This window comes from Brienomyrus brachyistius, chromosome 8 (assembly GCF_023856365.1).
Source record: "Brienomyrus brachyistius isolate T26 chromosome 8, BBRACH_0.4, whole genome shotgun sequence".
Classification (NCBI taxonomy): domain Eukaryota; kingdom Metazoa; phylum Chordata; class Actinopteri; order Osteoglossiformes; family Mormyridae; genus Brienomyrus; species Brienomyrus brachyistius.
The window spans coordinates 9,109,078-9,124,313 of NC_064540.1; the positions used below are offsets into that span (position 1 = coordinate 9,109,078).

At 47.9% G+C, this 15,236-nt stretch overlaps 1 protein-coding gene across 3 annotated transcripts in view; it reads left to right on the forward strand.

Annotated features, from left to right (window-relative positions):
* ndrg3a (ndrg family member 3a) overlaps positions 1–15,236 on the forward strand; it is a 41,167-nt gene that overhangs the window by 11,796 nt on the left and 14,135 nt on the right. For 2 of the 3 annotated variants that reach the window (XM_049023797.1, XM_049023798.1), the window contains exon 3: positions 2,372–2,404. In XM_049023797.1, coding sequence (XP_048879754.1) covers positions 2,372–2,404 — 33 coding nt within the window. Of the gene's footprint in view, positions 1–2,371; positions 2,405–13,444; positions 13,600–15,236 lie in introns of those variants that run through there. The other variant, XM_049023799.1, reaches the window with a different exon arrangement.

Genomic DNA, 15,236 nt, shown 5'->3' on the forward strand with positions numbered 1-15,236 from the left:
CATAGGTTAAACTTTCAATTGTATCAATTGTAAACAAAACGGGACGCAGCTTTTTTATTTATATTCGGATCGGTATCGGACGATCCAGACCTATTTAACGGATCGGTTACGTGACCGACCCACGTTCGATACTAACTTATTTAGTTTTTGGCAGTCTCCATAAAGAGAGGTCATATTTCGTGTTAAATCTATCTCGTGTTTTTTTGCTGCTCACTTGGTGTAAGCGCAATGATTTCTGCCGTCATGCGCATACCCCTCGCAGCGTAAGAACATCAGAAAAGAGGATAACGATCGGGAAATATTTTACGCCTTTAACAACGGATATAGTAGCGCAGCGATTTGCAATCTTTGTAAAAAGTTTTAGATGTGGGAGTAGCGTTTATAGTGAAAAATGCCACAGAACAGAGCACACGCAAATGTGCGAGACACTGCGAATAATAATGAAAAAGCAATGGATGATTTGGAAGTCGCTTGCTTGTGATGTTTTGTTTATTCGCTACTGCTTGTGGTACACGAGTGACTGGTATACTAACGAAGTGTGAGTGACGCTGTTGCCAGTAGGAGAAAAATTGCGGGGCATTTTAAGCACTCGCCACTTATCCTGGCTTGGAAGGTATTCAAATTGAACTGCAAAATGCCTCAGAAATGCTTAAAACAAGATGTACAAACGAAGTGGAACAGAACGTTATGTCTCTAGTAGCCTAATTGAAGATTTTTTAATCTTTTCATTTAGTTTTAAAATATTGTTAATGAAATTATACATATTTGGTTATATTTATTATGTTAAATACTAAAGTAAAAAGAGTAGGTCGGAGGTTGTATATCGGAATCGGATTGGTACTGAAGAAATGTGGATCAGCCTGTCCCTATTTATAAGTTGTTATTGAACTGGTCCAGCTGATCGATCGATCTTTCCTTTTACATAGAATAAAAATGGCGTAACGTTGTTATGCTGGCAATTTTCTCCGCCGTCACCAGCTATATTACACAGTTATCAAATTTACCGGTGAAGAAATATGGAGATGCAAGTAAAAAGGTATTCATCGATGTCTTAAACATAATTAAGGTACAAGAATAATTCCAGGTGCTCACTTTTTCCAGTACTTCTGTCTCTTTTTCTCCATTAACTTCTAAGTTAGTGCCAGTGTTTGTGGGCAACCAATTTGCATCCTTTACAAGGGAAGCTGCTGAATGTAGATGGAGTGTGTTGGGGGGGGGCCTGCAGTGTGGCTTCACATGCTGTAGCGTCCTAGCACTGTCTGCCAGTATCATGTTTTTGCGGCTGCTTCAACTGCTCAGAGCCCCGGGGGCAGCGTGACAGGGGCGGGTGGCCCTGAAGGTGATGGGCCTCCTAATCGCCTGCGAAATCCCGTGTTCCCATCCCTGCCATCGATCAGCATCTCCCAAGTGACGATCTGGCAGTAGTTGCCATGGGAGATTGTGTCCCTGGTTTTTAATTGGGCTGAAGGGCGGATGCTGGGCCCAAGCGTCTTACTGCTGGTGTGTGCATGCATATATACACGCCTTTGCATATAAACTGGGTCTGGTGTTTCACCCCCTGGGGGCGCCATGTTCCCCAGCAGCCTGCACTAAAACCTGGAAACCACCTGATGGAGGTGGGGACAAGCCAATAGGGAAGGGCGAGCAGGGTGTTTCATCAGGGTGGGTGTCTCTCCCGTCGAGGCACGTTTTTGGGGGATGGAGGATAGGAGGGACAGGGGAAGCATGCGGCGGTAATTCCTTGGCTGGGCACTGGGGGCGCGGGGGCCCCTTTATGTCCCCCTACATGAATTGTATTCTCTCATCAAGCTTTGTTGTTTATAGTTTTTATCTCTGGATTGTTTGACCCCCCCCCTCCTCAAGTCATAGATGGGGTGTCTATGAGAGAACCACCCTTCTAGAACCTTCAGGGACAGGGATGGGCTGCACAGCCGGGTCTCCTGAGAGACAGGCTGCAGGGCCTCATGGGAAATGGAAGTGTTCCTGCTCATTGGTGTATCTGTCAGTTTCTGTTTTTGTGTTTGTGTGAATGGGTGACATCACATGTTCCAGGCGCCTTATGGGAAAACTAAGCTGTGTGGCTCACGTGCTCGGTGGCGTTCTGCCCCATCTAGTGGTTACATCATGAAGCACAGTTAAAAACCAGAAATAATCTACTCTTAGAAAACCACAGACACTGATGGTATGAGATATTACACCAGGAATAAAATATCATCATACACGTGACAGAAAACCGTCCTTCCCTGGAGACCTGACCAGCGATTCTCCATTATGGATTTAATGTTTACAATGGTTTGGCTGGATTGTCCTGGTGTACCACTCCCCTGCTGGGTCAGAACGCTGACCCTGTCTGTTTCTCCTCCTTCCACAGAATTCCCGGAATTTCCAGGACTTTGACTGCCAGGTGAGTGCAACCAGTGCGGGACCTCCCTATGCAGAAACCCCGCCACCACTCACAGCCTCCTGGGAAGGTGGGGTGGCCGGGGTGAGCAGGGGACAGGCTGATATACGGGGCTAACGCCATATATACCCCAATATCCACAGTCAGCGATAAGTAACGGGACTGCTGTTGGTTGTGTATATTAATAAAAGAACACTCTCCAGACCCAAATAGTGTGTAAAAAATATTGGGTGCGTTTGACTTGGGCTTAGGTCTGTCTGCAACTAATGTGACATGGAACAAGTTCTGCCGGCGGCTGCAGGGGTGGAGTATAAACTGACTGCAGCCAAGTCAGACAACGTCTACTCCTCGTAGTGTGCGAGACCTCACTATGATGGCAGCACTGCCGGAAGGGTGTAGATAAATCTATACAAATATCACCTGCATGCACTTTGCTTCTTTTACAATAACCAACTCCTGATCCAAACTGTTAGCAGTGAAAAAACTACTGTGTATAGTGGCCCTGTGTAAAAAGATAGCTGCCAGGGAAAAGATCAAATACATTTATTCCAAGGATTCAAAGTTTTTATTGTCATGTACAGAGTACAATGCAGTTCTTATGGTGCGTTCCAATTTGCCCTCGGAACACGGATTCCGAGTTTTGAAGCCGGAAATGGCAACATGCGCGCTCCCGTTTCTCGGAGCAGCGCAACTTACTTTGCGTATAAAACTCCGTAGCAACAGGTCCACAGATAAGTTGGATGGTATCGCGTGTGCGACCGATTTAATGAGCCACAAATGAGAAGTAGTGCTTAAACAGTATAAAACTCAACAGAAGGGAAAGTTGTAAAAGGGGTATCCATGTTGGATTCTGAACTCGGGATCCTCTGCGCTTGGTGCGTTCCATTTGCCTTGGGATCCGATTTTCGGATTCCGAGATTACACACATCCGCTAAAACCTCTGAAAAACCGAGCTGGATGCGTTCCATTTGCCACAGAAGTGGAACCATATAAAAAAGCAAGATTTTTCGCTTAGCTGGACGATTTGTCAGATTTAAGGTACCTCAGTTTAAATGGCCATTATCTTCGTTCACTTATAATTACAAATAATCCGACTAATCGGGAAATGTCTACGCCTGTAAAGTGGAGCTCCGGTTAGGGTTAAAGTTAAGGTTAGGGTTTATTTGCTGTAACACAGAGTTGAGGCGGTGACGTATTTCCGGTGGAGCTCCACTCTACAGTCATCTGCAGCTGGACCATTCTTGGCTGAGAGGTGCTGCGTGACCTGTCTTAAGTCATCTTGCCCTCGCGATGTTTTTGTATGGAAGGCCAATTGAGACTGCTTTGACGTCCGTGTCAACACGTCAAACAAATTACGCCTTAACACTTTCATTATTTACGTGTTAAGACATTCGGACATCTTAACACATCTTAGAACTTGAACCGCTTAAGACGTTTGTACCTTTAATGCACCTATGCTATTAGTTGGCATAAACATACACACCCCTTTTGACACTGGGGCTATACGTTTGCAGTACGCACCCTGTACGTTGTAGTCACGTGGTCTCTACGTTCAGCCATGTGAGTCCTACGTTGTTATTACGTATAGGCAACGTATGTATTACGTTTCAGACGTTACTGTGATGTTGTATTCGGCACAGTCCATTTGTTGGGGGGGGTGAATCGCGGGCTTATTTAACCTGGCAGAGCAGATATCTGAAATGTTCTTTTTGACTAGGAAGAATTGAATTACAAATAGCTGCAATACATATCCAGTCTAGCAATTAAATGTTAAAACGCCTTGCCATACTTTTGCATGTATTGTTCCTGTGCTGCAGTATTAAACTATTTTAAAATGCAAAATAATTATTCTGTGATTGCATTGTTTATTTTGTTTCCACGTATTTTAAACAAATCTAATAAAAAAAACTGTAAAAACTTATCAGACAGTGACAATCAATCAGCTACCTGAGGTCATTATCTAGTGACCGAGGAACATATTTCTCTTCTTGCAATAACTGTCTGCAGGGCTTCCCCTCAAAAACCGATAAAGTGGTAGCACCCAATTTTAAACATCTTAAGATGTTAAAATTGGCCGCGTTAAGACGTCCGAATGGCTTAACACGTAAATAATGTACATATTAAGACGTTTAAAATTTGTTCGACGTGTTGACACGGACGTCAAAGTAGACGTTAAGTCCCAAATGGCCTTCCATATTTTTGCACCATGTGCCATGATGACGTGTGGTGACGTTTTGTAGCGCCGGCTGAAGTCGGACAAAAAAAATCTAACCATGACGCATTGCGTCAGGACCAGAATGCATTGCTTTAAGCAAGTGCTTTAAGCGACTGCATGAAGTCGAACGCACCCAACTTAATTCATCCGCTGATCAAAGGTATGACCCAGAAAGACCCAGATGATACGAGACATGAGCATGTAACTCGTCAGACGTCATGCTCCGGGTGTGTGGGTAGGAACCAATTTTGGGGTGTATTTGTGGGGGGGTTGCGTGAGACTTTGTTGTCATAGATACACTGACTTTTGCATGATTTGGACTTTTTCTTGTCTGGTTTTGTCCATGTAATTACAGAGTACCCCTCTCTGTTCTGAAACACTAGTGTATATTATTAGAAGGCTGATAAATGAGTACATGACTGATTACTTATCAGTATCTCTCTCATTGTCCTCTGTCAGTATTTCTGTATTGTACACATTATGAAAATGTTTAAATGGGTGTAAAACCATGATGATATTGATATTCTGTCAAAATGGTGTCGTCTGAACCATTTCCAAACCCCTCCCATAATCATCCCGTTGTTCGCACCCTCCATGCAACACACTAGTGCACAACTTGATTAGGTTAATAACTTGATGAGGTATTGATTAGGCAATTTACTTAATTAATTGAGTTGGTTGTGAACTGTAACAGATATGGAATCCGAAGCTGTGTTCTGTTAGCCAGCCAACAAGATATCAGTAACTTTTTGGGTCTTGTTAGTTTTCATTGTGTTATTCTTAGTTTGCATAAGTTATAATGTTATATTTTTGTTCCAAGTGCATATACATTTACTGCCCAGATAAATATCTTTATATGTTTCTTTTGAAACATTTTCAACATTGGTGCATCCCATTCACTTTGAAAGTCAAGCTGGGAATTACGTCACATGCAAACTACCTGCTTTCCAGTTCAACAAGCTGGAAAGCCATTTAGCAATACCAGTTCTAGCTAGGTTCGTTATTAGTGATACCATTTCATTATACATTATATGACAACACATGCACCGTGGTTGGACAGTAGTGTGTATGACACGAATAGGACATAAGCATGTGTGTGTGTGTGTGTGTGTGTGTGTGTGTGTGTGTGTGTGTGTGTATGTGTATATATATATATATATATATATATATATATATATATATATATATATATATATATATATATATATATATATATATATATACTTTTTCACTGCTGCACCGCTTAAAATGTACTGCGAAAGATCAGAAACGTATGATATAGTTGACGCTGGAGTTGAAAATAATGAGACACTGAGGTTGTCAAAAATCGATTCCCAGATACTAATCGATATTAAAAATTAATCTGATTAGACACTCATTTTCACCATTATTGATACCAACGGTGCGGTTTTCGCCTCATTCTTTCGCCACACTTCACACAGCACCACTACAGCGCAGGCGCGCGTGCACGCACGCACACACGCGCGTAGCCCCTCCTCTCCTCTCAATGTGTGGCGAGTTGTGGCAACGAACGCATGCGCACTGGTTAACACACACATACCGAGTTGCCCGAACATGGCATATGCTGCAGTTGAAGGCACTTCGCAAGCTGATTTAGTAAGAAAAGAAAAACACAAAAGTGCCGTTTGGAAGTATTTTGCAGACGAGCATGGAAAGGCTAAGAATGTGGATAAGCCTCTGTGCAAACACTGCTACAAAGTTGTGGCGATGAAGTTAAGTAGCATGTCAAACCTGGCGAAGCATCTTAAAGACCGACAACCCGGTCTTTATGAGACATTCCGCGAGGTCAGTAAAGTTCGCGTTGCAGCAACACTGAACTATTAAACAATTAACTTGGCTGGCGCTCACCTAAACATTAGCCTTTTTTAAAATTATTTATTCTTTATTTTACCAGGAAGACACAATATCTCTTCCATTCCATTGATATCTCTTCTATATTGATATCTCTATCAGTATCTCTTCTTCCAGGACGAAGATGGCAACAAATAAGAAAAATAAGACAAAAGTTTCATATACATACACAGAGATTATTAATATAAACATAAATTAAAACATATACAAATACTCAAACGCCCCAAAAATATCTAGAATAAAATTAATTTATATGAAACAGTGACACTGTTCTTTGAGCTCAGAGTTTAAGAGATTTTTAAGCACATTCAGAAAAGGCAAGGAGTCTTAATTCAATATATTTTGTAATATATTCCACTCATGTAGTGCATAAGAACAAAAGGCGGATTTGCTCAGTTCTGTGAGTGTGGTGGGAGGCTGAAGGAGAAGCTTAACTGATGAGCGGGTTCTGTATGTATTAGTGCGGAATGTTAGCAAACTACATATGTAATTTGCTCATTAAAGCCTTTGTAATAAAAACCAGACAATGCATTTTCCTTCTAAGAAAAGGAAATCTGTAAGCAGTTAGCCAACAAACACGTTAGCTGTCCGTTATCATTCAGGTAGCGGATAGGCGCAATGGCTAATGATAAAATGATATAGTTAATGTGGGAACAATGCAAAAACGTAAAGCAAAAATGTGTCCTGTAAAACGCGGTAAACGCCCAGTCATACTTCAAAAAAAAAAAAATACTGTTGTATACCATGAAAGCAATGTAACTTTGATATAAATGTGATATAAATTTTTGGTCATACCATCCAGCTCTTGTGTGTGTGTAATGTTCCAAGCCAGAATTCCGACTTCAGGGGGTGTTCCAGTTGAAATTCATTCAAATGGAACACATCTTATCTATATCTATGTTGCGTGTTGCTCGTTGATGTCTGGTGTGTTTCCATCACATGTACTTACCATGTGTCCCTGGACCAACGGCGTCCCGTCCACAGGGTGCCATGGGGCACCTGCCTACTTGTGTTTCCCATATTTCCTGTGGCTCTCTTGTACCAGCCTTCCTGCATTTCCCATAATTCCTGTGACTCTCATGTACCAGCCCGCATGCGGTTCCCATAATTCCTGTGGCTCTCCTGTACCAGCCCGCCTGCATTTCCCATAATTCTTGTGGCTCTCCTGTACCAGCCCACCTGCATTTCCCATAATTCCTGTCACCATAAATCCTGTGGCTCTCCTGTACCATCCCGCATGCGGTTCCCATAAATCCTCTGGCTCTCCTATACCAGCCCTCCTGCGGTTCCCATAAATCCTGTGGCTCTCCCGTACCAGCCCAGCTGCATTTCCCATAAATCCTGTGGCTCTCCTGTACCAGCCCAGCTGCATTTCCCATAATTCCTGTGGCTCTCCTGTACCAGCCCGAATTTCTTTTCGGTCTTACCAAAACCAGGACCTTGATCCCTAGTAGAGTTGCTCAGTTGAGAACTGACATATTAATTACTTGTTAATTACATTGTTTATTGTCATTGTTTTCGAAGTAAGCATGCGTGATTTTTCCAGGCACCTGAGGTAGGCTAGCTGCTAGCTGAGGTACCACAGTGGCAGTGTCCTGAAAGGGTTAATGCTGGCCGCCTGTTGGGGGGTGATTGTGTGGGTGTCGTGCTAATGTCAACCCTCAGGGGACACGGGGCCATTAGTGGCGTGATGTGGCAGTGTGGTGTCCCAGAGCCCCGCCCCATCTGCCAACCTGCGCTGCATGACCCCGGTGGCGGTGGTGTTGCAGTCGGGTGGGGCTTGGGACATCGTAACAAAGACACGGCTGTTACAGCATGCAGCAGCCATGATGGCTGGACTGCAGCCTCTTAATGTACAGATCGCAGGAGACATAAAACAGCCCTGACGATCCATTCAGTCACCTGGGCAGCTTCCCCCACAGCGTTTGTCTGCGGAACTCGATCACAGCACATTCTGGTGATGGCCCTAGGTGTTCAGCTCGGTGTTAAGATCATGCTGCTGATGGCCATAGCATGTTCTCATTGTCGCCATCACGCTACACCCCCCCTGCCCCGCCTCCCCTGCGTCCTGATTGGACGAACATGATCAAACGAAGGCTCTGCTTTCTTAACACATGGTGCCTAAATTGACCTGGGAAAGCATGTGGTGCCGTCCTGCACCCCCCCCCTCCCAGCCCCTTCAGCTTGTGGGCCAGCTGAAGGTGTCTCGTGGCTTAAAGGAGACTTGCCCGGGTGTGCCCCCCACCCCACATTACACACAGCGATGTGTTTCTGTGGGTGTGGTGATGCACTGTAGTCGGATTGTGAAATTTTGATGAAACGCCTGAGGTTGACATTTACATTAATCTGCAAACGGTGTGCAGCTCAGCGGGTTAAGGCGCCATACCTGTAATTATCTCACCTGATCAAATCCCCAAGTTGGAAAAGTGATGTCACCCTCAGGCCCCTGAGCAAGGCCGTTAACCAGGGGAGCGATGAAACAGGGACCGGCCTTCTGAAATATGCATGTTGTTTTTCATGTGTCTGTTTAATAAAATAAAAATAATTTTATTTCAAACGGCGCATTGAGGCGTTAGCTACTGTCCCAGGCGCCCCTAGCAGGATGACATCTTCCACCTGGATGGCTGTGCTAAGTGACAACGTCCCATCAAGTAAAAGTGTCCCTCGCAAAGGACATTTGCAGCATTTTGCCTGCTTACAAAAATAGGACACAGACTGAGACTGCCTTCATTTTTTATACCTTGATTGTTGATGAATTAGAGGTTAAATTAACCTCAGGTATGACCTTGCCTGTTGTTTTCTTGTGGTGATGTGCTGTGGAGAATCTTTTTTTTTTTTTTTTTTTTTGCTTGTGATGTAATAGTATGCCATTTTATGTGTAATTAAGTTTGTCCAGCAGGGGGTGCCGTAACCACACTTTAGCATCTTGAACACCATTGACCATTTAATTCTCTGTGTTAATATGGACTAAAGTACAAGTGCTTTTTATATTTATTTACTTCAGTGTCTGAAAATTGCCATGTACTGCATGATCCTGCATCAAAAAACATCCTTGCTCTGAATTACCCAGCCGTGAGCTGCTGTATATTGTGATAATGTGTGCGGGCTGGTATATGTAACTGTATTACATCCCATCGTTCAGTTACTTAGCAGCTACCTTTATTTGGAAGCTAAATGTTAGCAGCCAGCAAGCAGGTCAGGTCACGTACCTTGAGGCCCGGTTCTGCCGTCAGAGCCGCCGTATCGGTAGCTGTCCGTTCTTCCTCTGCCCATTTTCAAGTGGACACATTGCTGGTGCCTCTGTGCCTCTTGCCTCGCTCCAGACTGCAGGCGGGCTCTGGCGGAGCCAGTGGGCGGAGTTTCCTGCAGTCTCAGGCTCCACCTTCCGGCCCAGCCCTCTGAAACCCTGTTCAGTGCTGCATATGGACTTTGGGAAGGTATTTTTTTTAAGCTGTCAGGATGGGTCTCTCATTGCTGTAGTCTTGCGGCACTTAATGGGGTATTTCTTAGAAAATAATACAGTGCTGTTTGAAGAAGTAATCTGTCGAAGTGTAAATTGCTTACGGATGGTTTAGGAAGGATTCTGAGCAGTGATAATGGTACTGGGGGCATTTGTGGGTAATTGCAGTTGCAAGCTAAATTATGTGCTGTCAGCATCCTCAGATGGATCATTATAGCTTGCAGCCCCCACCCCAGCAGATGCTTGTCCCACAACGGGTTCCCAGGAGGCCCAGAAAGGGCGGTAGTGATCGATCCTCTGCCTGCATCCAGCAGACAGCCTGAGAATCTCGCCGAGCAAATGCGGAAAGCGCACGCCTCAGCACGGACAAAAAATAGACCTGGAATGGTGCAGGGCATAAGCAGGCCTCCTGTGGTCGCTTTGGGGAACTGCACCTTGCAGGTCACCGCGTCACTGTACTGTGTACGCGCATGCTTGGCGGTAACCAGACACTGCGGTGTGACGCCTGTTCCCGCTATATATGTCATACACGGTGCTGCATCTTACACCGTCTGTGACCTCTGTGATGCCTGTGTCACCTATGACCAAATGCTTTCCGCAGTGTCATTTAATGGGCGCTCTGATCCTAGCTGGTGAAATGTCACCGCAGCTTCGAATGCCAGCTTCTCCCCCCCCCACCTCAGACCCCCTAATGTGTTGGTCCCCTTATTTCTGGTATTAAAAATGAAATAGAGCTACTTCAATGAAAAATTAATGCGTCAGTATTCATGAGCATTTGCATTATTGACCCAAATGAGGTTGGTGATTCCGCGACATTTTGAGAGGGGGCTTGACGATTGATAGGGAGGGGTAGGGGCTTTTCTTGGTAATCAGGAAAGCAGTAGCAAATGGCATCACTGAGCGCTAGGTAACAGGATCCAGCCCCAAAAGCAGCAGATATACAGCTCAGGGCAGAGATGTTCATTATTAACATGCCGGGTGTGTACTGGTGACAGTACACCCCCCCCCCCCCCCCCCCCCCCCGTGACCCCACCAGGATCAGCACTCCCGCTGGCTGTGTGGGATGGGGAGGAGGAGTGTGGTTGTGTCCACACATCTCAGCATGGACTCTAACCGAATGTGCAGCGATGCAACAACAATGTACACAGGGAATTTTTTGGGAGTAAACCCTATGGATGGCTGGTTATGCCCATCTTCCAGAGTGTATGTCTTTTATCACTTACTTTCTGTTTCCATTGTCTGTCTCTTCTGGAGATTGCTAATCACTCTGAAACACAAGGCAGCATAGAGAAAACGTCTGTGTGTGTGTGAGGGAGGGGTCCTGTGTGTGCTGGTTTAATACCCGTGGACTCCTCCCCTTTCCATTTCTATCTCTGTCGGCACTAGGCTACTTGCCCGACCTGCAATGTTCCCCACATTCCCAGATGTTGGTCCCCCCAGCCCCCTGCATCTTTAACCCTGTAGCCGAGCATCTCCCGTGAGCCTTGTCAGCCGGAGCTGCCCTCCCTGCTCACCTCGTATTGAACGTAGCCCCCAAGCAGTATATGTACAGGTCCACGTAAAAGATATTCATTATTGAAGTGTCACAGGAGTGCTGCAGTAATGCGCTGCACCAGGCGAGCTCACCGCTGCTTATCTAAAGTACAAGTTGACTCCGTCATGCCGTGTGGTCCATGTAATCGTCTCTGCCGTTTCTGATGACGGTCGGCAAAATTGGATCATTGTGTTACCCTGAATAACATCTTGCTGTAACATCAGTGATCCAGATGGATCCTGTCTTCTGTGTAATCTGCAGTACAGTCTAGAACCTGATACAGGGTGCTGGGTTTGGATGGCCTATGACTCGTATCTTAAGTGGACACAGGACACAAGAGGAAGTGCCTTCTCCACCCTTCCCCATCCTTCCCCACTTTTCCCCACCCTTCCCCATCCTTCATCGCCCTTTCCCACCCTTCTCCACCCTTCCCCATCCTTCCCCACTTTTCCCCAGTCTTCCCCATCCTTCATCGCCCTTTCCCACCCTTCTCCACCCTTCCCCATCCTTCCCCACTTTTCCCCACCCTTCCCCATCCTTCTTCACCCTTTCCTGCCCTTCTCCACCCTTCCCCATCCTTCCCCACTTTTCCCCACCCTTCCCCATCCTTCTTCGCCCTTTCCCACCCTTCTCCACCCTTCCCCATCCTTCCCCACTTTTCCCCACCCTTCCCCATCCTTCTTCGCCCTTTCCCACCCTTCTCCACCCTTCTCCATCCTTCCCCACTTTTCCCCAGTCTTCCCCATCCTTCTTCACCCTTTCCTGCCCTTCTCCACCCTTCTCCATCCTTCCCCACTTTTCCCCAGTCTTCCCCATCCTTCTTCACCCTTTCCTGCCCTTCTCCACCCTTCCCCATCCTTCCCCACTTTTCTCCACCCTTCCCCATCCTTCCCCACTTTTCCCCAGTCTTCCATAGTATTCCTTAGATTAGGCTGCGAGAGTGACCTTGCTCTGTCTGGAAGCATGCCGATTGGGGCATTGTTGGACTGGCAATGGGCAGCCAGCATTCCTTCATGGTTGCCTAGTGGAGGCTTTTGTCACCGTGGTGCTTTCAACCTCTTAAAGGTCTGGATATTTAAACTAAGGAAAATCTGCTTTGGACGCCCTGCCTCCCTCCCCCTCCCCCTCCCCCTAAACCCTCTATCCTTAACCATGGTGGGTCATTCACAAGGCGAGTGCATCAGCTCTGCGTTGTGACCAGGCCATCCGTCTGGGGGAGGGGATGCGTGAACCTCCTACAATGCACCGTAAGTTCCTGGACGATAGCAAAGCACACAGAAAGGTCTGACGTACAGCAGAATGGGTTAGCAGGTGTGTGACAGGGGATTGGAGATGGCTAGTGAAGGACGGAGCCCCTTGCTCTCCACGGTTTTCCTCCAGGTGCTCTGGCTTCCTGCAGTAGCTCAGACACACTTGGCAGGATGAGCCACTGTGTGGGGCCACACCCCACCTCTCTCTTCCTGGGTGGATGCAAGGCAGCGTGACGGTGTGGCAGGCCAGCTGTCCAACTGTGAGAGGCAGTATGAGGAGCCTGCATTGTGTAAGTGGGAAATGCCCCCCCCCCCCCCCGCACCCGATTTAATACCAGTGTTGGGGATGTCTGGCCACGGCACACTAGGGTGTCGGCTCCGGAGCAATGCCTCGCGTACCCAAGTCCAAAACGTTCCGTGAAATTCTCCATCCCTCCACGGTGCGGGTCGCGGCCATCCGACTGCCCTCGCTGTGCCACCCGCTCATTGATTTTTAATGTTTAATGATTTGCCCCTTTCTGGCTGCCTCCCTGCCGTGACCTTAAAGCCGCCTGCCGTGACAGGCCGTGCCGGGCTGCCACCCTCAGCCTCTCTCCCACAGCACACCTCCCCCCCACCCTCTCTTATTCAGTAGCTCCCTCCGCTCTCGCTCTCTCTCCGGCTCGCTCGCTCGCTCACTCGCTCTCCCCTCCCCTTCCTTGGGTGGGACCGCCTGGCCCCCACTCCCCACCCCCGACGGCTCATTCTCGCTCCCGGCCCGCTCCCTCGCTCGCCTGCTCCGCCGCTCCGTGCCGATCGCCCGCTCTGCCGTCAGCCATGACAGCCGTGTTGGACCTGCAGCCAGTGGGCTGTGGAGACGCCGAGGCGGTGAGTCGTTCTGCTTCACACGCGTGTGGTGTGTGGCATGTGTGGAGCGCCCACTGCTGCGTGTGTCTCACGTGTCTGTGTAGCCTCGCCCAGGCATGCGTGTGCGCGTGTGTGTGTGTGTTAGCCAGTCTGCCTGTGTATGCGAGCATGTGGGAGTGCGCGTCTGTGTCTGCGTGTCTGATGCATGGCAGGACTGACAGCAGGTTCATACAATCTGTTAGAGCATGGTATGTTGTTAGGGTGTGTGTGTGTGTGTGTGTGTGTGTGTGTGTGTGTGTGTGTGCCTGTGCGCAGTTGGGGCTCACGCTTCGGCACGGGGCTCCAGGAGCGACGGGGCAGAGGCTGGCAGGAGACTGTCTGTGGGGGTCCTCCCTTTGTCAGATGTTCGGAGGATCACGATCCAGAGGGACACACACGGTGCCCCCCCGCCCATCCTGTTACAGCCCCCGCCTGCACTGATTGGTGCATATCTGCCAGCTGTGTGTGCCATCTATCCTGGTGTTCTGGAGCAGGAGGCTGTATTCAGCCCCCGCCCGCTGCGCTTGGGGTCCGGCCGGCTCACTCGATTTGGGACGCAACACACAACCTCCCCCCCCCCCCCCCCCCCCCCCCGCCTCCTCAGATGCCCTGCCCCTCACTCCATCCCACCTTGGAAGCGCTGGGGCTCACCCGCTTTGTCCTTGAATCTCCTGAGAAGCAGCGGCACGGAAAGATTTCAGGAGAATAATGGCTTCGCCTTACCGGCCGTGTCCGCGTCTCACATGGACGGTGCCTCCTTTTTCCATGCACTGCGTTTTTCTCAGTGTGTGCGTGACAGTGAGTGTGTCTTCCTTCCTGCTGCTGCGTGGCGTCTACGTGTCTACAAAGGGAGCACCACCTCTAGAACACCCCTTCCTGCACCGCCCGCCCCACCATCTTCCATTTGTCTGTCCATTTGCTGCCCCCGCGATGCTGTAAAAGTCTCCGAGGCACATTTGACCTTGTGGCGAATCCGGCGATTGGTGCATCACATGGCAGCCAAGGGGCGCTCAGGAGAGCCCGGCGGGCGCGGGCCCACCTTCTCAGCGGCCACTCCCTGACCGAGAGTGCTGGATAACAGCCATCTCGCAGTTCCTCGGCTCCTCGTTTACGCCCCATTATGTTTACGGTCCATTTCGTTTCTGCGTATTTAGTTATTTATCGATTGTTAGACGCTGCGGGTTTTTAGGCACCGTTTTATTTTTGCACCATGTGCTGGTAGCAGGAAGTTCGCCAGCCTCTTTAACTGTCAGCATTCAGCACTCATGCTTTCTGTTGGTGGGGGGGGGGGGGGGGGGGGGGCTCTCTGCTGGTCAGCTGACCCCTCGCTCTCCATGGGGTTTTTTTGCCTGGGCTGTATGAGGGCCTCTGGAGATTTTTTTGGTGCGTGTTTCTTGGAAGGATTTGATTTAATAACACAGCCTGAAGTTTCATTAGGCTAACTTAATGAATTAGATTTTTCTGTTACCTATGACCAGTTCTGTCACTGGAAATGGCTGATCTCAGTACAAATGTGTATTTAGACGTAGTTAATACTGTAGGGTGAAAACGGTGGCCTCATACCTCAGGGCTGTGGGTTCGATTCCCAGCCGTGCCCATGTGTGTATGTGCCCGCCAAG